Source organism: Macrosteles quadrilineatus, unplaced genomic scaffold, assembly GCF_028750875.1.
Source record: "Macrosteles quadrilineatus isolate MER2022 unplaced genomic scaffold, UCM_ALF_1.0 Scaffold_23__1_contigs__length_1887923, whole genome shotgun sequence".
Lineage (NCBI taxonomy): Eukaryota > Metazoa > Arthropoda > Insecta > Hemiptera > Cicadellidae > Macrosteles > Macrosteles quadrilineatus.
In genome coordinates, this window is record NW_026542616.1 from 1,327,705 (window position 1) to 1,350,423 (window position 22,719).

At 31.6% G+C, this 22,719-nt stretch overlaps 1 protein-coding gene across 1 annotated transcript in view; it reads left to right on the forward strand.

The window, feature by feature from the left end:
• Positions 1-3,763: 3,763 nt before the first annotated feature.
• The window catches only part of LOC129005543 (calcium-transporting ATPase type 2C member 1-like), a 64,778-nt gene continuing 45,822 nt past the window's right edge, over positions 3,764-22,719 (forward strand). The window contains 2 exon segments of the mRNA XM_054434451.1: positions 3,764-4,001; positions 12,997-13,053. Of these exon segments, the coding sequence (XP_054290426.1) occupies positions 3,894-4,001; positions 12,997-13,053 (165 nt within the window). The 5' untranslated portion in view covers positions 3,764-3,893.

Genomic DNA, 22,719 nt, shown 5'->3' on the forward strand with positions numbered 1-22,719 from the left:
AATTAGTGTATTTTAACGCTTAACGTAGGCCTATGTATAATTTTTCACTTAGAGCTTCCATTCTACAACAAAACCGTTCCAATAAAACGCCCATAAAGCCGTTTATTTTTTTATTATATTAACTGTATTTTATTTATTTTATGAAGGGAATAATGTATAGGCCTACATATGTTTTTATTTCTCCCTGAAATATTCAGTGTTTAAGTTTTGAGTTTCCCTAGTTAGCTACTGACAACATTTAGATCCTTTATTTTTTGCACATAATATGTAGCCATGTAGCCGTATTATTATTACTATTATTATTATTATTATTATACATATGGCTTATTCGGCATAATCACAATTAATTATTACAATACCCAATTGTTATTTATATACTAAATGAGGTATTTTGAGTTTGAGTTAAGTTTTGAATCTTAACTAATTCTATGATAGTGTGATCTACTTGAATATTTTTTCTCATGTAGCCGTATTACATGTATGTTTAATAAACTTTAAGCAAATTAAATGTTTTTAACACAATACTAATGACTGCAATATTTTTAAACCCTGAAAAAATTATGGTAATTTTCTGGCTGAAATAATATTTTTTTAAATAAATAGTTTATAAATATAAATATAATTTCTTGTCAAAATAGCATAAAAGAGGTTAAAAACTACTAATTTTAGACCTAAAATTTCAAAATTATATTTATAAATTTTATTCCATACCCCCCGTACCCCCCGGTTTTTGGTTGACGCCCTCATGACACTTTGTCCAGCGCCCTCTTGAGGGTCCCAGCACGGCCCTGTGTTCGTGGCGTAGTTGATAGCGTCTCAAACTCGTGATCTGGAGGTCCCGATTCGAATCCCGCCAGCGATTTTAAAATATTTTATGCCAAATTTCACAAAAACCGTTAACTTAACAAAAAAATTGCTTTCAATGATACCTTATTTGTTAAGAATGGATTAGTTGTTAAACAATGCTAAGCAACGTAAAAGGAGTATTAGTATTGTTTAAATGGAGAAAAGTGGTCATGCATTTGGAAAAGAAGGCATTTCTCTGTTATTATTTATCCATTCTTAACAAATAAGGTATCATTGAAAACTAAATAAAATTTACTAACTTTTTTGTCTCTTGCAATTTTTTTGTTAAGTTAACGGTTTTCGTGAAATTTAGCATAAAACATTTTAAAATGCTGCCATTTTGAAACGGTAATTGATTTTTTAGTATAATTTTAAACAAAGACAAGTCTTAATAAGATAAAACAGTTTTGCAAAATCTCAACGCTGTATTCCAAACCGTTTAGGAGTTATTTAATGTTTTTGTAAAAAAACACATAAATACCGACAGTCTGTAAACTAGGCACCGCAGACCCATGTTCCTATGGTGAAATGTGTTTGTCTTGACCTAAGCAACAACCCTATACAGGGTGATCAACTCAAGGAGGCCATCATTGGGATATCGGAAACGGTAAGAATTAGAGAAAACTTTAAAGGGGGACATTCCTTTATTTTTTTAGCAGTTAAAAATATGATTTTAGTTTGTTGAAATTCAGCCGCCATTTTCCAAAATGGCGGCCAACTTTGGAATTTCTTATGGAGCACCCTATATTTTATCATGTTTTCGGATAGAACAGGCAATTTAAAAACTTTTTTATTCTTGAAATTTTTTCGATAAACCCACTCGTTTAGGAGTTACAGCCTATGGAAAAATGACTTCCGGTGTACATTTTACATCATGTAGCTCCTAAACAAGTAGGTTTATAGCGAAAATGCGAAAAGTAAATGAGTCAAATAAGTCTTAAAACTGCATCCACATTCCAAAAAGACCAAAAAATTTGTTAAAAACTATTAATTCTATTATTTCGAAAATGGCGGCCATTTTCCAAAATGGCGGCAAACTTGAAAAGTCTAAAACTGTGTATTTTTTGGTCTTTTTGGAATGTGGATGAATTTTAAGACTTATTTGACTCATTTACTTTTCGCATTTTCGCTATAAACCTACTTGTTTAGGAGCTACATGATGTAAAATGTTCACCGGAAGTCATTTTTCCATAGGCTGTAACTCCTAAACGAGTGGGTTTATCGAAAAAATGTCAAGAATAAAAAAGTTTTTAAATTGCCTGTTCTATCCGAAAACATAATAAAATATAGGGCGTTCCATAAGAAATTTCAAAGTTGGCCGCCATTTTGGAAAATGGCGGCTGAATTTCGAAAAAATGAAATCATATTTTTAACTGCCACAAAAAATAAAGGAATGTCCCCCATTTAAAGTTTTCTCTAATTCTTACCGTTTCCGAGATCCCAATAGTGGCCTCCTTGAGTTGATCACCCTGTATACATGTGTCCAGAGGGTTACAGGACACCCATATGCAAACTGCAAGAGATCTAGTGTTTTTGGCAAAAACACCATACTTTCCACCAAGGCAAAGTAGGGAGAGGTATTCTATATTTCCTTGAATAATAGTTGCACTTTTTTACAGTTAATAAATCCATTCATTATCTTTTCTATTGCTTTCCTTCTTGAGTTAAAAGTTGATATTGACCCTACCTACATTTTGGCATCTTCAGAATCTTGCGTCACTGGCTCATAAGAACTATGTCCTTAAAAAAAGAATAGGTGACAGCTGCTGGTAGCATGTTGCATGTAGACATTAACTAAGATAAGATGTAGATGAGCTGGGATGTCTCTGCTGCAGTATCCTATAATGAATGGTATTATTCATATTACTAAATTAATTGTTCATTGAACAAGTTATGTTATTTAACATAAAGTACAGCAGTACTTCAATTTTTTAATCTATGCTACCCCTTTTGCTTTTACTTCTAGTTATTATTTGTACAGTACCTCTCACCTACTTAGTCTACTAACTACCTTAAGATCTAACAGCTTAAAACTAATTAGTTCCATACACTAACCAACACAAACACAAGTAGACTTCTCATCACATTGTACATTTTGAAGCTAGTTTTTCGTGTCATAGCACGGCCACCTGTCACAGGCCCTAGAGGGGTATGTTTTATCTATGGTTTTATCTCTGGCCCTAGTTCAGTCGTGTCTAGATTTTTCGTTCTTATAGATCAGCTGAGAACAATTTTATTGTTAGTTCTGTCTGGTGTACTATAGAGGTCGTGTTTTGTTTACAAGTTGTTTCTTGTTATTTCAGTAATTTAAAACCTCGTTTAACCAAATAAAATGATCAAATCATAAACAATAACTCGTCCCATAGCTATACAAGGCCCCACTAGAAACACTAGAAAAGTTTTTCTATTGAGGCCTTGAGCTATATAACCAAACAGTAAAGCACAAATAATTATGAAACTAACCCTCAAATAATATAAACAAAATTTCGTCGACACTAGCGATCAGTGTCACCAGACATGAACTAGACACAAAAACGAGCTTCAAAATTTACAATGGGAAGAGAAGTCTACTTTGTTTTTATGTACCAAGGGAGCAGTATGTTTTACTATAGATAAAACATACTCTTATGTTTTAACTATGGTTTTACCTATGTATTATGATCTATGGATAAAACTATGTTTTATCTATGATAAAACATACAGGATTCTAAATTACTATGAGATTTTCCCACAAAGAATAAATAAAATAAATTCTTTAACCGTAATTCATTTGGTGTTCTTGGAAAACAAGACTGAGCAATTAAATTACTTAAAACTTCATGATTGATATTCAAGTACTGCATATAGAATTCGTCAAGTAAACTTCGCTGTGTTCATCGATATCATAAAGGCCGTTGTTGACAGCTAAACCAAGTTCTGTTACCTAGTGCAGACGACATCGTGTAAAGCAGAACATTTCGCGTAATGTAGTTTAAGATGTTTAGGTTTCTAAATTTAATCCTAAATCCGTGAAATTGTGAATAAAAAAGTACAAGTTTCGTGTAAATATGAAGTATAGTATGAATGCTAAGTATGAACAACTATCTAAAAGAAGTTCCGGCTCATTGATTGATGACGAGAGCATCGGTTCTCCTGGGAGTCAAAGTTCTGGAAAGGTAAATATTTTTTGTTGCATTACTAATATTATTGTTTATTGAAATTTTGTTAGAATTATTTGCATCTTATATTTGTATAAACATCACAAATTAGAATCCCTTTGTATGGCTCAAGCAAATGTCTTGTTCAGTTATAGCTTAGGCCTATCCTATGGTAAAATTCGCCTAGTCAGGCTCAAAATGTGCAAGTTAGCAAAACGTTCGGTTTCCCAATAATTTGCACACGTCCATGTTCACTCTCTCGGTAGTTTTAACATTTTAGCGTTAAGACCACCGAGTAGGCCTATATTTTTTTCATAGTGATATTGTGGAGATGATTCTAGTGCTGCTGCCATTCACAAATATTGACTTGGGTAAGATAAGGGTGTAAGTTAACCCATAATACAGTACCTACCTAACAAATGTTGTCTAAGCCTACTCAATTAGAAATAGCCTAAATTGTATTGGAATATAGCTTAATTTAGGCTAATAACAACACAAGTATCATAAAATGAGCTACCGTAACTGCTTTGTAATACAAACTAGCCAACCTGGCACACGGAATCGTGCACAATCTAGGAACAGAATTCCAATAGGGAAGATATCTTTCAATGAGCAAAAGGAGGAGAGAATTAAATTGTTGCAGTTTGATCCTAGGAATCAGTTTTTACTTGCCAGGAGATGAGAATGATAGTGTCAAATCACAATAATGACTGTGATGCCATGATGACAACGATGAGCCCTGACTACATAAAAAACTATAGTGTTGCGATACATTCTTTAAACACGCATAGTACATATTTCTTTAATCAAGCCTGACGTCTTATCAAGATTCCTGATTAGCATGCTGGTAACAATGACGTTTTCCTTGAGCTTGAGTATATGAGGTGGTAGACCGCTGACAGAGAGGCTGTTACAAAATTTGTTATTTCAAGTAACCTGAGGCAGTACCGGCTTGCCAAATGGCCTCGTGTAAACGCGCCATTGAATTTTGTTTACTGTGGAAATTTATTTTTTAGGCTTGCAATCGGAAAGAAAAACTTGACTTGAGTAATATGGTCATGTCAGGAGTATGGATAAAGCCCCTTGCCCGTCAATAGTTTTAATAGGCTATAAGAATGCTTTTGTGTTTAACTTCTATTGAGAAGTTCCTGTTTAGTTATATATATTTTTTTCTCTTAACGCTAACTTACATACACTTTTCATAATTATGACAGTAGCCTTCATTATGCCGGCGGATTTATTTTTGATGTACTTTGCTGCCTAAAGTAATTGTAACAAAGCTTCGATAATTTCGATAACTAAGCAGCCCTAATTGTTCGCCTCAATAAATAGTATTTTCATTAATTCATTTTCATCAAGTTTTTGTGATCTCGGACTTCAAATCAGCTGGTCTTAGTTACTTTATTTACTTTCTCATTACTGCCACTGTTTTGACTGGGGTTTTGTCAGGGTGTCATCAAAGTCTCTCAGGTAGTTGCGGTGTTCTCTTAGTAATATCATTAGGCCTACATACGCCAAAATCCTACCTTGATTTTCACCTTACTTGAATCTAGGTGTGTTGACTGTCATTGTACAATCATTTCTTTTTTCTATAATCCATGTTATTCAACAATTTTTGTAAACGTTTTACAAACTTCGCCTTGATCGTAAAACTTAACCTCTTTTTGTAAATAGTCACTTCACGCCCTAGTGATGAAATGTACTAGCCTAATTATTTTACCTAACTCAACGGCATGCTTTTTATAACATTTTTCAGTAGCCTAGTTTATAAAGTTTAAAAATGCAAAAATATAACTTCTATTATACCTATTATCTACTGAATATTTTATTGTTCCAAGTTTATAAGTTCAGGTCTCATTAAACAGTCTTTTTTTAATTCTGTGGAGTACAAAGTAGGCTAAAATAAAAAAAAGTTTTGAAAAATTTTACTAGACGACAAGTTTTGCAGTACAGTATTTACAATCGATGGCATATTTCAAACACATGGTTTGTTTAAGTTTTAATCTTTCCTTTAAAACTAAGTTCCATATTTGAATAAAGTTCTAATTAAAACGATTCAGCATGTTATTACTTATAAGCATGCTTATATTACAGTATAAACATATAACGACACAGCAAAGCCTGAATCATTTGTACACTTCAAGTGACCCTTATCAGTTGAGCATTATGCATAACTTTAAAGTGCAGGCACCAAACAAAATACAGTAGAACTCCAATTATCCGAACTCCACTTAACCGAATCTCCAATTATCTGAATCGCTTATTTCAACAATTTTAAAAACGTAAAGCTACAGTAATAAGTTTTGCAAAATATCAAAGAATTGTTATTAAACACATTTAGCCAATTTTGGACTTTGATGGAACACTATTGACTTAATAACATGTATAGAACACTTGTACTATGAGCATTGTAAACTGTAAAAATGTTCTGATTTAAATTATTATTAATTAAAAGTTCACTTAGTACCGAAAATGAGGATTTTTCTTTAAAATTCCCGGAATTCCGGTAAAACTCCGATTATCCGAATTTTTGATTATCCGAATGGGGTCTGGTCCCTATTGATTCGGATAATCGGAGTTCTGCTGTAGTATCTCTCATAAATTTTTATTATTTTTAACCTAAACTAATCACGACATTACATTAAATTTTAGAAACTTGAAATAAATAGGCTAAATAAATTGAATCTTAATACCTAATATCTTAATACTTAAACTTTAAATCTTTAGTATCTTTACTTTTAATCTTAATCTTATTTGTATCTTTATTTTTTTGATACCTAAACGTTTTATCTTAATTTGAAGAATTATTGAGTTTGATAGATTTTTTTTTATTTTTCTTACCAAACATAACATAAGAGAATGACACTATTCATGTACTTTGTGCTTCAATGAATAAAGAAATATTCAATTGAATTGAACTCTTATATGAGTGTCATATTATGTGTTTAGATAATATATTAATTTCTAATATCAAATTGCTAATTAAGACTTTAAGATATAGGCTATTATGGTTTCTCTGCATAGCCCTTTTTTGAAAGATAAAAATGACAATAGAGCCTTAAGTTACTTATGTTTGCATCAATCCAGTAGGCCTACAAACTAAAAAGTAAAAGATCTTTCCTACTTACATGAGCATCCTAAATTCACAGCACATCCAAAAAACATCCAATCGATTTGGAATGGCTTCCCTTAAAAGTAACTGCTTTATTTCTAAATGCCAATGATCTAGGAACAACAAAATTATATTTTCTTCTATTATTGTACAAAACTTGCTATGTTTCAAGGCTATCTCCAATGTCAATACAGACGTGTGAAAACACTTCTATCCAAAAGCAAACAATGTCTAAGAAGGACGACTATCAGGCCAACATGAACTTTGTTTTTTCCTCATTGAGCCAATGGAAGTTGTGTTTGTCAAACTAATATTGGTCTTGATAGTTGAACACAGGATACCGACACTCATTCTATATCAGTGTTATATGACAAACTGTTGTGTGTCACATTCCTACGTTTCTTTCGGGGCAGTTTGAAGTTTTATCTTAACATGACGGAAAGTGAGCGGGCGGGAACGGAAGATCCGGATGCTATAGAATTAGAAAGTACTTCTGAGCCTCAGTTGCCTATTAGGGATTCTTTGGTTGTTGGATTGTGTGATCTTCCCGAGAAATGCCGGAAAAAGGTAGAAGTAAAAAGTAGTTTTTTATGTTTGTAATTTAAGCCTAGTTATTTTGTTAGAATAAAAGTATAATGGGCGCCTTTTAAACTTTGAATTAACATTGAGGTTATTCATGCACACACATTTCTTATTTAATAATTTGAACTTATTGAGTAAAAGCAACTTTGTACATTGTCCAAAAATGTGTTATGGGACTACTGTCAAATTTTCAAATGTAAATCCCCATTGAGTGAAACCTCATTTAAAAGGTTTTAATAAAAAAACATCATTTATAAAACATAATTATAAAAGAACATCATACTCTGTTCACAAAATTTAGGAGGTTTGAGGGGAAGTGATTTCATCCCCTCCACCTCACCTTAACTTTGAAACAACAGCTGACAGCTGATCAGCTGATGTACAAATCAATTACACATACATTAAACTAAACAAGTGGTGGAGGAACCTAGAATATCTTTTCCTTATACTGCCTAAATTTTGTGAACAGACTATAAAGGTCTCTGAACTCATTACTAAGTTTCAGCCATTTCAGATTTAGATCAAATCATGAGCATTTGTGTAGGGATAGTACAGATGCATTATTAAAGCTCCCATAATGTATTTATGGAGAACTCAAACCTAGAGCATCATTAAAAACCCTCATAAATTCTTTTTGTACTATAGTTTTAGTAACTGACACCAATATTTTGGTATTTTCAAGCAACTTAAATTTTTCAGAGAAATTCCTTTAAAAAGCAACAGCGAAAAAAAGCCACAATTGGATATCAATATTATAATCCAACTCAAAATAAATGACAAAATTCAGTGTTGACAAACTGATGCTGATTAAAATCAGCAGAAATTATGCCTTGAAGAAATAACACAGTTGATATTTCAATACAAGTTCAATTTTATTACTGAGAAAAGGGTGCTAAGTTTGTTTTACCTGTTAAAAGTTCAAAAGAGGTTTCCCTACTTTTTATACACTTTGGATGGTTAAATATTTGATGAGTACTGTACTTTCTCAGTTGACTTTGTTGTCTGCCACTTTACTTTTTTCTATTTTATGAAATGGCTTCTCATGCCTTGAAAATTATTTCCTCTGCTCTATGTGTGATACTGTATTTCAAAGATTTTAGTTATATTATCAAAGACCAGTAAGACCTGCTAATATTTTTTTAAAACAATAACAGAAACTAGTTTATGTTTGTTTCGTTGTACATCTGCTTCCAATAATATGTTTTGTTAATACTTCAAATAATACAAAATACAGTATTTTAAACATATTTTTCACCACACTATGATGTTTTTGGCTGTATTACATACGTTAATTGGTGGCTGAAAGTTACGTTTTGCAGGCCATGCCAGCTGTCGCCAATTTGGGGACCGAGCAGGTTTTTACAGGCCGGGGCCGCAAAATCAGCTGTCCGCTTACTTACTTAGAACATGAATGCGTTTTAAATACACAATCAAAATCCATAGCATTGCAATATAGAATTGTGTTATTGTCACCGTTGCCTAGCAACTATTTATTTGTATTTTTGCTGATTCCTCAAATTATTTCTTAACCTTTAAGTTGTAGTTGTGTTGACGATCAGTGTGCATTATTATAGTGGTGAATAGTGGTAATAGGGTATAGTGTGGTGAAAAATATCGTTCGTACCACGGACCGAAATGGTTTTGCAGCTCTCGATCGATTTAAGTTCTCGACTTCGTCTCGAACTTAAAAACTATCTCGAGCCGGCAAAACCTCATTTTCGGCCCTTGGTACGAAATATACTATTCCTAAGCTTATTAACAGTGTTTTTAAGATCTTTTACAATTCTTTTCTTTTATTAGAGTGTTGTGATCCATACTGTTTCCATTCTACTATTCGTTTCTAGCAGGCTTTAGTAGAGAAAAAGTTTTTCTATTCACAATGGAATAGTCATCTTATTGACATAGGCCTAATTCTTCTACAACATTAGGTTCCTTTAGGTAGCTGGCAATGTAAATACAGTATGTAAATGTTTACGTATAACTCTCTCATTCGAAAATTGGGTTTCATGGTTTCATCAAAACAACTTGCATTTGTTTACAAAGAGTGTTGGTCCCAATAAATTATCAGTAGTGGTCAGATAACTGGAACTTATGTTTAACCAGCACATTGTTGAGTTACTGATAAAAGTTAGTTTTTCTGTTATCATTGCCAAAATGCAATTAAGAGATACTAAAATATTTGAATAGTAAGTTCCAACCCCAAAAATTATTTTTGATATGCCTGTGATTGAACCCGTCATAATGTTTCAGCTGTAGGCCTATTTGACATAAAAAATCAACTAAATAATGAGTAACCTATAATGATATTCTCCATAGGGTTGTAGTTTTGTATGGTAGGAAATGATTTTGATTGGTAAAAATAAATCACAACTGGAGATTTGTTTGCAGATAAATTTGTCTTGTTTCTTAAAACCATAAAATTTAATAAACTATTAAATAGCTATTAGCTGTGGAGATCTTCTTTGCTTGATAATTGAGGTCCAAATAGTATATCAGTGGGAAACTACTAGAAAAACCTTTTAGTATTAGTTGTTTAAACATGTTGAATGTTGACCTTCGAAGTCAAATGTCTTGTTCATTATTATCGTCTTCATCTTTTACCCAATAAGGGATCGATGGCGTCAGAATTCCAATATTCACAAAATACATAAAAAAAAAAACTGATACGAAATACAAACATATCTTATATACATAGTCTAATATGTACTGTGAATTGTTTTGTGGTTGGATATATTTTATACTTTATACTTTTCATTTAAATGGCGACCATACAAAGTAGGTATTTTAAGCCATGTGTGAATATTATCATGTACCTACCTATCTTAAAATTATAATATAATTATGAGTAGCAACATTTTTTGGCATCTTCTTGATTTTGAATTTTACAAATTTAGTTAGAGTGCTCTCTCAATTAGTTATCTTTTATATATTTTAATAAGTTGCGATTAGGGTACGGTTCTATTAAACAATTTTGTAGAATTTTAATCCAATGTCATTCGGTATTTTCCACAAAGATTTCAGACCTTTTTGCAAGCTTAACATTTCCAAATTTCTGATTTTCTTAGGGCTGAGGAATAGGTATTTACTAAATTAATTCGTAAAAGATTGATGAGAAATTGATACTACCAACACCAAAGTAAAAAAAAACCTTAAGTTGTTTGAGCCACTGATGATTGTGTTCAGATTTAAGCTATTAAAGTTCCATTTTTAGTTTAGAATGGATACACTGATACAGCTAGGTTATTACCGTATCAAATATCTCATTATGTAGGTTTTTGCTTCAGGGAGGGGAGGGGGTTTAAATGATGCTGTGTCGAATTGAAGGCCAGTAACTATAAAGGAGGGCTCATTATTTTGAACGCAGATGTTATTTTATTTTTCATGTTTTGCAGTGGTTTTTATTTCCTAACACCTTCAAAACTTTGGAAGATATAGTTATATAAAAAAATTATTGAGAGGATATTTTGGCTCATGACCAAACATTCTGTTTCTTTTGACAACTTATTTATACTTAGAAGACACAATTTGAAGGACAGCATGCACAAAAATATAGTGTGTTAAAAAGTTGCTTGTTAAGTTGTTGTACTTTCCACTGACTGTAATTTCTAAATTACTCTATACAACTTCCTTACCAAAAAAATAACCCTACAATAATTGGGTGTTTTGAATTTTCCTTTTAGTAATTCCTATACAAGCTTTGCATACAATAATAATCCATTTTATTTGTTTGAAAATGTATATTGTATATCTTGTAAATCATAACAAACATGGCGTTGTGAAGCAATTACAAATAATTGGAATTGTAACATTAAGTTATTAGTTTATCAGTAAGCCGAGCAGTGGATTTTGGCAAACTTATGGTCTCCTCTTTTCTAAAACAAAAATTAAATACTTGTTTTATGTTTTAAATTCCAATCATTCTTTATAGTGACAGGTGAAAGAATGATGAAGTGTTACATATTTTCATGTTTTATAACTACAAAATCCTGAGGAAGTAAAAACTCATTGTTTGGGTTTATCTTTGATTATTTTGTACTGATTCATTGAATAAAATGCAAGTTAAAATATCTGATTGGGATTGGTTGTTAATCTCAATACATATATATTCTAGTTTTCAACGCATTATCTTAGAGGCTTAGCCTATCAATCCATTAATTTATTATTTAATTGTGATTATTTATGTCTATGACTTATGTGCACTTAGGTGATTATTTATAGTTAGATCCAGCAATAACTTAAAAACCTAGATTAAGCCTACATTTACTAAATGAAACACAATTTTTTAAGCACCCTTTATTTGTTTGCTCAATTCTTAGCATAGTATATAATATTTACCTTCCAACCATCAATTGACAATAAAAAATATATTTATTTCAAATACCCTTAACAAATTTTAAACAGTTTTAAAACTATCAAACAAAATTTTTAATGTCAAACAAATTTTCATCAAGCCCTGTCATTGTTTTTAACAGTGATAATTATCAACCGGTTTCTTTAATGACTTTTCACTTGTCTGCTACGTATTATTAGTTGCTGACAATAGAACAATTGTGGAGTAGAGGGGGGGCAGGTATACACCTGTGCCTGTCAGTTTTCAGTATGTCAGGAGACTGACAACTGACAACTGGCCATGCATTGCTGTCTATATATATGACCCGTGCGTCCGTCGTCTGTACAGTGCAAACTTACCTGTGCCGGCAAACAGTGACCTTGCGTCCAGTGGCTATGTGCTGATCGTTTATCTATTCAGAATGATGCATTCGTCGGATGAAGTCAAATCGGAAATCGAGATCTCGGAGTGTGAGGACATAAAAAATAAAAATGCGGTGGAGGCGCTTGTTCTATCCGTGGATAAACTGAAATCTCCGGAGGTGATCGGCGACAATGATGAAAAGGTAGGATGTATTGAGCCAGGGTGTGGAGTGTGGTTGGTCTAGTTGGACTATTGTGGAGACGTGGGTTCGAATCCTGACAATAACTAACGAGTTAGCTACCTAACTTGATTTGGAGCCTAACCTAATCTGAAATTACACATATTTACTAAACAAAAAAGAAAGGTCTATTAAGTGAGTAGTTATTCTGTATTGGTGAATATTCTCCATTAAAAGCCACCTGATAACTAACTATAAAGTATTAACTAGGGATTAAGTATCACTTATTGTTAGTACTTTAATAAATAGATAACAGGGTCCACCGATAACGCTTAGTGGAAATGTATGTTTCAGATGTATCAACCTGTATCGTATTTTTATTTATTATAGCTTTAAAATGCTACACAAAATACTGTAACAATGGTTAATTGTTAACTTTTTTCCCTAGTGGTTTAGTATGGAGAATGAATTTGAAACCGTGTTGGATCCTTTGATTTCTGATGATGTAAGTACTTTTATCACTTGAAAGTGGTCTTTGGGTTTTTTACTGTCTTCTAGAAAGTTTTTTCAATTTTTGAAATAATAACGTTAACCTATTTGTGCTGTAAATATTTTTATTTAACCTCACCATTAATTTTGATGGTTTGATTGGAAATAATTTAATTAATAATATTTAATATTAATACACGAATTTGATTATTTGACTAATTACATATTTACTACTATTGAACGTTGTTTTTCATTAATTATACTTTCTTTAACGCTTGCACGGTTTGAATTTAACAAAGTTTTTTTCAATGAATTAACTTATTTTAATGTCTTACAAAATGTTTGAAATATTGTCTAATCATTTTGAGTGTGGCGAGCCCTCTAACTATTTCTGTAATATAATTTTATTACTGTTGATATTTGTGTTTTACTGTCCAACTAATAAAACTTTTATATTGATTTACAGCTTGATACACCTAACTTTAAAAATACAATTTTTTACATGTCATAAACTTTAAAACCAGTATGGGTTTAAAAGTTTGATTTGATATTGAGACTTTGTGGTTGTATATCTATTATTATTTTCCATTTTAATTTTTCATCGCTTTTTTTATATTACTGTGCTTTCCCGAAGCTCAACCATAGACAAGCTTTAACTTCTCTGCTCTAAAATATACAGACTGCCAATTTTTTAATACTCTAAGCTCTACTACGCTAAGAACTAAATAGCCAGGATTTATTGAACTTAAAATATATGCGAGGTAGGACATGTTTCAAAGTATGTCCTCACTTTAAGCCAATAGCTCTCCATAACTACATTACATTAACTTTAGAGAAACTTTTAAAGCTAATAAGTAAATTCTGCAACCGGTAACATATTTTATTGTTGAATCATCTTTTGGAATTGGTCCAACTGTAAACATAAAATGTTATTCAATGATTTGCAATTCAGGATTTTATGTTGTTGTTGTTTTTATCCTCTTATGTAGTTCAGTTAGTAAACTGTAAGTACTGTAGTACAAAAAAAAACTAACATTAGGTAACAGTGTCAAAGTTTAACGAACTTTTCAAAATACGTAAAGATCAGACGGTAAAATTCTTTTCTCTTTGAACATTTACAGTTTGTACTTTCTTTTTGGTCGTTAAGGTTATTGTTTCTATATTTGCATTAACAGAACAGTGAGTTGCTGATGACCTAAATTGTACTTTTGTGAATCAACTGTTCGGAGTGAATAGTGATGACTTACCCTGACAAATTTGAATATTCATAGTACACCGCCCTACTTGGTAATCGGTTGTTAATATTCATTATGGTAAATCCAAAATCCTCTGCATATCAGTTTGATAAGATAAACTAACTGTCAAAGGACCATTTTGATTGATTAGGGACAATTTTAAATTGTTTGGCTTAATTTTGATCGTTAACTTTCTTACTAATGAAGATAGTACAAACGGTGTCAGCAATCTGACACATTCTTTCTCCCATTAGCTTTTCAAAAACCCTTAACATAGGTAAGCGGCGGAAGTAACTATGATATTTTATGGGTAAAATCACAAGCAACTTTTAAACCATAGTTTTTACAGCAATGGGGGCTGTACTATTTTATTTAGAGGTAAAAGGACTTTAACATACTGAGTTTTAATCAAAATCCATCAAGCCATTTCCATATCCTAAATATTTAATTCAAGTTTAATTTATATAAATTGTTGACTGGCTGGGAAGCTGAGTGTTTATAGTGCTCGCCTAACAATCAAAAGGTTGCCGGTTCGATCCAGAGAAAAGTTAGTAACTTTTTGATGGTTTGAAACTGGACCCAGCTGTTCCTGATCATTGGGCTTTAAATAAATGATCCTGACTGATGAAACAGCTGATCTTGGTCAGCAAAAAAGCTACACAGATCATTTCACGCCATTATACACTCATATTTTGGTTACAATATGCGCTTATTGCGTCCCCATCTCAAAATAACAATGACAATGACAATATAAGATATGAACTTTATTTATGCTGAATTCATTTAATAATGCTAGTAGTACTTTTGTTACTGGAACCCCTACATGACATACTTTAACAATTTTTATGTCTGTTTAAAACTTAAAGTGGTTTATGACAAAATCCCGTGATTGTTATCATTGGAGCAAAATCCCGTGATTGTTATCATTGGAGCAAAAATTAACTCCATAAAATTGTAATGTAACACTAACACAGCTGATCACATTGCACCCAACTTTTCTAGATAAATGGCTACAATGGGGCGATAAAAAAGTCCATTTACTTTTGATAGTTGCATTTTAACTAACATTAATGTCATACTACCGAATTACCCTGGATTTTGAGCAACAGGCTTACTGTTGTTCATTACTACTATTATTGTCAACTAGAAAACAAATTGCAATTGTTATGTGCAAATTCAGTAGTTTTATAAAGTTTAGCCTTAATGCATAAGCTGAAATACATACATACCATTTGTTTATTTTACAATTCAGTTATAAAAGGAATATAGTCAATGTAATATTAAAGTTACGTTGGTTAACAACAAACATGAAGGTACAAACATGCTTAAAAATATCTGTCTCAATATGTAATGAACAATGTTGGGGACTGCTCATTACAAACCACACAGCATAAGCAATTAACAATTGATAATTAAGTATCAAACCATTCACTATTAAATAATTCAAAGCTATTGATTGTTTCCACGCTTTGTGGTACAAAAACCATTACATTTTGTTATTAACATACTAAAACAGCGTGTGTTTTAGCAAACGACAAGGTCTCTTGTAAATTCAGTGTTACGTAACGATGAAGTTGATAATAACAATGTTGGGAATAACTTGTTATTTAAGCTTCCTGTAGAGTGATATTTGTACTTTGAATTAAGCGGACAATTGTTTAGCTGAGAGAACTTCATTGTATGCTAACAAAAACACTGGATGTAAATTTTCACATCAGTGTCATCTGATATAGTTGCAACGTGGAGGATTTTTTCACAGAAATAATATATATATAGTTTTTATTTTGCTATTGAATGTATTATTTATCACCTGTTTATATTTTTTGTTTCCAAATTGGATTGCATGTACAGTCTTTATTTTGTTAAATGTGTTTCAGGACTAGCAGACTTCTTATTGTAAATATTTTGTAAGTTTTGTTTATTTAATTTCTAAATTGGGTGTAAGAGCGTATTAATCTACAATTTAGTTAGAGTTAATTCTCCTGTGTAATCAGGTTCAGCTCCCTTAGTAGTACTTGCTTAATTAACCTACTAACCAATACATAGCGTCAGATATGTATACAACTTGAAATTGCTATTGAGCTCTAGTTTTTGAGGGGAGTGATCTGCAATCTCTTATTTAGGAATTTTGATAAGAGATCCAATTTTGTTATTCTTAGTCAATATTTTAAATTGTATAATTGTTTTTAACGTGGATTTTTAATACTTATTGTGTATGAGCAAAGTTTTAATGAAATTTTAGAAAACATAATTGTGCCGGTGCATTTTATTATATCTTGGTCAGTTCATTGAACAAAAACAAACTTTCAAAGATGTTTTTAAGCCTCGAAGGTTTAGGCTATATATTTCTAAACAGTTAAACCTGTAGGGAAACAGTGAACATCGATGCCTGGAAGAATTTTTAAAGAGGTTTCAAGTTTGTCCATTTACTAAAAAAAATTGTTTTCCATGGAAATACTTTAAACATATTACAAATTGAAATTACTCTTTGGCGAGAAAAAAATATATCAATTTTTGTCGCAAATGACCATCCATTTTTCCTCCATTTTGCAGTGCAAATGAATGGCTATCTTTCCCCACAAGGCTTGAGACATAATTATTGTTTTATTCTTATCAAGCTTCAATTACCTAACCAGGTTTTTGTACTTTTTTCCCCTTTGGTGAAGGTGTTGTAAAACACTTATCAATTATACTTAATTCTGTCTTACATTTGATATTTAAGGTGTTTAAGTTTTTGGTTGGTTTTGAATATATTTGTAGTTACAGTAGCTATGAGGTATATCCAAGTAAAATTTTGTGTCAGTAAAAAATTTATGTAATAGGTATTTGTTTAAAATATCTTAGGAATTGTTTATTTATTGCACGGGTTTATTTATTAGAAAGCTTGATTATGTTGGGAATAAGTATCAGATATCTTCAAGTATTAAATATCAATTAGGCCTAATTATATTTTTTGACTTTTATAAAATATGTTTTTTTTTCAATTTCTATTATAATGGAATGGAACTTTAATTTGCTTGACTACAAGCTCATTTTTTTAACATTTACAATTTATCACCCACCAAAAAATCAATAATATTAGTTTTAATAAAACTACTATCACCTTTAAAATTCTTAAGCTTACAAATTTGTATCCATACAAGTCATGCATATTCAATAACTGTTGATTTTATACTAACAACATTAGCCTACAGTTACGTACCATAACTTACTGTATATATTACTTGAGAAAAAAACCGTCAACCGCAGCAAACTTGCAGACTTGGCATATCCCCTAAAATATTCTCTTAAAATTTATATTTATTCATATTTTAAAATAAAATTATTTTAATGAGTTAGGTTTGCTGCTACAGGGAAGGCAATGATGTGTGTGTGTGTGTGTTTATTTTATATTTAAATGCTGATAGCTTAGTATGAAATAAACAAATTTGCCAAATTCAATCAAAACATATATCCATAAACAAGCGAACTACAACAGTTTTTTTCTTGTCCTTAAGAATTTTAAATGTACAGCTTTTTTTTTAAATTTAACTCTGTAATTATTAGTTACCGGTACTTCAACTCTTCAGTACACAAAAATATTAGTTTTAAGCTCTACAAAATTGTTTAGGAATAAACTGAAAAATTTTATGTCCATAAAACCTTCTATACATCCCAGTTTCCATAATCCGATCATGCTGTTTCAAAATTCATTTGATTAAAAGTAGGTTCACTAGTTAGTACCAAATATCATCCAAATTCATTCTACAAGGATAGTGACAGACAGTTTAAATACCCTTCGCAAGTCATTGATTGCAATATACCCAGGATGAAGCACCAGGTGTTTCAGGTGTAATCCTAATCGTAACGTCGCTTGTCCGATATGAGGGTGGATGTGGGATAAGGGTAAACATAAGTGATTGATTATAACTTGTAGGATAGTGTCTATATACAATGGAAAGGTGTTCAGAGCTCTCAGATTTCCCGGATCTCTGAACACAGAGAAGTTACCAATATTGCAAGTGGTGTCTCGAATATACCTGAAAATCCACAGAATTTTATAAATCCCCTACTTTTTACATATTTGAAATATTTTTTTCAGGATGTAGTAAATTGTCTAAATCAAACAGATAATTTTATCTCTGTTTAAAGTTATTATTTAGTCAAAGCATGATAAATTAAGGTTAGAGGTCGCTGGGAGTTACTGTTTACTAATTCCAGTTTATGTGATGTGCACAGTCAATGAACCAATGACTTTAGTCAGCTGACAACTGTGTGTGTTGTAGTATTGTAAATATTTGCATATAAACTCGCTGCTCCAATATAAATATTGCTTAACTTATATTTTAGAAATAAAATATCCCTACAAATTGCTCGGTTACCCAACCGAGGCTGGTAATTTGGCCAGATAATAGTTTGACCGGATAAACCAACTTTAAAAAAACATGTTTTTGAATTACATATTTTAAAGTGCTAAGTGAAATTAATTATGAGTAAAAAAAATTAAACCAATTATTTTGCTGTAAGTTTTGGACATACTGCATCAGTTATCACTAAAGATTGATTAAATCTACTCTTTAGAGCTTTTAGTTTGTTGATAGTTGCCATAATTGAACCTATCTAATTTGAACTTCAATAATTATTAAAATCTACAATTATTAGCTATTTTCTGTTTCCCACTGAAAACCTCTAATATAAAAATATACCAAAGTTTTCTTTAACAATTAACCTAGAAAATTTTATAAATTTTTTTCTTCAGCCTCTGGAATTTGAACTGTTTTCCATACATATTCAGAACATTACTTCCAAAATTCAAAGCAAATTCCTACAGTATGGACAAGAAATGTGATCAAAATACGGTTATCTTCTATAAGAACAAGAAAAAAAAGCCTTTTCCTACAGTCACCCAACAAAGTTGGCTTTCTTGTACTGTTTATAGTACAGAAAGCTGATAATTGCTGCATATTTATACTTTGTCGTACGGTTTATACTTTGTTGACGGTTTATACTTTGGCGCACATCAGGATTCCAACGAAACAACACAAAACAGCGTGGTTCTATTATGCCCGTAATCCGTGTAGACCTACGCTTGGAAATAGGTTGGCAACACTTAAAGATAATAATACTATGAGCAGCTGATTGACTATTATAACTACGATTTAACCAATTATTTTGTGTTTATAGTTTTGGAATTTCTGAACTTTGTGTACTTTTCTTTCAAACGTATTTAAAACATTTCTACGATCTAAATAAAACTTGAAAGCATTTTTTTTAGGCACGGAAACCACTTCAAATTACAAAAACATATGGAACTATTTTCTCAAGTCGCGAAGCACATTGCTTACTGAGGAAAAAGTAGCGGAGTGCTACGGACCGGGGACTACTTTCTCTAGGGCACCTATTTGTGTTGCCAGCTGAACCTAAAATCGTGTTGTATAGTGTTTGAAAGACTAATTAGTTATATGCTTTATAGTGACTGTAGGAAAAAATATAATGTGTAACACGAGAGCAAAAGGCCTTTGCTGCACTCGAGATCATTCCGCACTCGCCTGCGGCTCGTGCGTAAACAGTAAACATTGCTCTCGTGTGCTCACTAGTTACACAAATAACTATTGTGTAACATGAACCAATGCATTTGCATTCATTGATGTCCTTTTCTTAAATAATTTGTTTATTAGTTTAAATCTCAATAATAAATGCAACACATGTGTATTCAGCTTTATGAACATATTTTTCAAACAAAACCAAAAAAAAACCTCTATGTGGAAGAATATGACTTGGTAATCTAAATGAAATAGTTACAGCCACAGACTGAAGAATTTAATAGCTTTTAGCTGACAAAAGCCTTTGTCATTACCGTTTATGACAACTATAAATGTTTTGTTTCATCAAGATATAAATCTGACTGAATCTAAAACTTAAAAATCACCCAAGTTAGACCTTAGTTGTTTAAAGTTATTTACACTATCGTGTAACTTTGGTTTTTAAGTTACTTTAATCATCACGTAACTAAGTTATCAAAAATCACCTGTTTGTTTTCCTTGTATGCTGATAGGAACAAACTAAAACTAAAGCTTGCTGCTTGTTTCCCTGTCATTTACTGGGAAGTTTAAAACTAATAGTAATGAACCAACCCAAATGTTGTGTTAATTAACTTTGCAAATTACAATTGATGTTGATTTATACCTCAGCCGAGGTTGTAATTGAATGTCAGTGTACCCAGTTGTTTTGTAATTATTAATAAATTTTGTTACATTGTATTACAGTTTTTGTAAAACGCTACACTGATTGCTCAAATGTAAAAAACTGTACAATTCAAATGAATTATTGTACAAACCAACCTGTGGGAAAACTTGTGAAGTAAAAGGGCTCCCTTTTATCCAACCACCCTTAAACCTGTTGGTGTCTTAAAATCAAAGTAAGAACTAATTACTCTGATATTTTTTCACAATACACATGCTTTCACCTTCAACATTACACAATAGATTAAAAATAAACGTAAAAGCGCAATTGTTGAAATTGTGGCTTTTTAGCGAAGTACTTGTATATGGAATAAGCTATTCCCGTAGATATCATGGTAAGAACTAGCCCCAGGACCGATATAATCTTGTTTTGAGGATAAATATAAAATACGTTCAAATGTGTAAACCTACGTTTATTCGAACGAGTTAGCCAACAAGAATGTTTGGTAAGAATGGGATTGTATGGCACATAAATGACTGGGAAAGTTTTGTAATTTTAACCCAAAAAAAATTTTGGAACCATTTTGTAGCGCTTAAGAGAAAAGTTTTAAACTAACTGTAGGCCTAAATTAAAAATGCTCATGTCATTCTTATGGAAAAAAATAAACTGTTGTAGTCTGGTTATTTTTTTATAAATGTAGGTTGATAAAATTTGGCAAACCTATTTATTTCATCCTAAGCTATTTAAAAACACACTTAACTACCTTCCCTATAGGGGCAGACCTAATTACTCATAAAAACTTGGCTATTGTTTTTAATTTTTACTAAGCTCTCAAAATAAAAAAAAGAACACACTTTATTAACCTTCCTGTAGCAGCAAACCTAGGTTCTGGTTAAACCAAAATGATATTTAAGTAGGGAATATATCTGGCAACTTAATGGAAATATGCGAGTGAAAATACAATCAGGTAATTGGAAATTGGCTTAGTTTGTAGGTTTGCCAAAGGAGTATTTTTTTGTTCATGTCAACCAATCAATATTTACTGACCGACCTTGAAACTTTGATGTGCCCAGTGCGTTATCTAAAAGTATTTTAAGAACAAGTAGAGGTGGCAGAGTTCTTGATCTACCTACTTTCTACTTTACATTGCAGATGCAATCATGCTTAGTTTTTATTTTTCAACCATGTTTCTCCCACAGACAAGGGAATAGTACTTCCCATGTCTGTGGTTTTTATTTATTGACAATTAGCGCAGGTTTCCGAGGGGTTCGTTTGTCACCTTTCTAATAAAACTTGTATATAATGAGGTTTCAGTTTAGAAAACTCTTTAATCTTTGTTTTTTTATCATCAGTAGTGGCTTTCTTTGAAGCAATGATAGAAAATTAAATATTTATTTGTAAAAAATCTCTTTTCTCATCGACTGTGAAAACAAATTATAGAATCAATATAAACACATAGCCCCTAGAACATTTTGCCTAGTTAGAAAATTATTATATCTTGGGTGTAGAAATAAAATCTTATTGTGTAAGCCAACGCTATACAATATACTGCAACCTAAAATAAAACAATGATTAATTTCACTCTCAAAATGCTAATAAAGACACAACAAATAAATGTTGAAAAATCAAAAACTTAAATATACATTTGTGTTATTATCTTTCAGAATAAAAATTAACTAAATCATCAGAACTTTGTTTGAGTTAACGGATAGTTTTAACAGCTAAATCCATTAAACAAGCTGTAAGATGTCCAATAATTGAATCTAGAGTCAGGTTCAGTTCAGTTGAATCACATAACAGTCTAGATTATGTTATCACAATAGTAAACATTAGTGGGGACGCTGCCTCATTGGTAGCGACATGGCAACTCCGATTCACTGTATGTATCATGAACCGCAAAAACCGTGGTTCCCTGCTTCTGTTTACTGCTTTGAATGTGAGTAAAAATAATTACAAACATGTTTACATGGGAGTGTTTAGTGATATTATTGTGAACATTCAGCTGTTCTCAACTTTTGGATTAAGTTTATGAATAGGTTTATTTATTACCAGGATCATCAATCTTTTTGTGAAATGTTAGTTTGTTAATTTTTTTTACTAACTAGCCTATTTTGGTACATCCAAGCGAAATCCCCCTTGGGAAAGTTGCTATTACCATAGGTGGTAATACCTCGAGCCGGAACTGATAAACTTTTTTATGTCCCCAGCAGCCAAAAACACTATCCATTCAAATTTGTATGTATGTATAAAATGTACATAATATGGGTGTCTGTGAACACGATTAA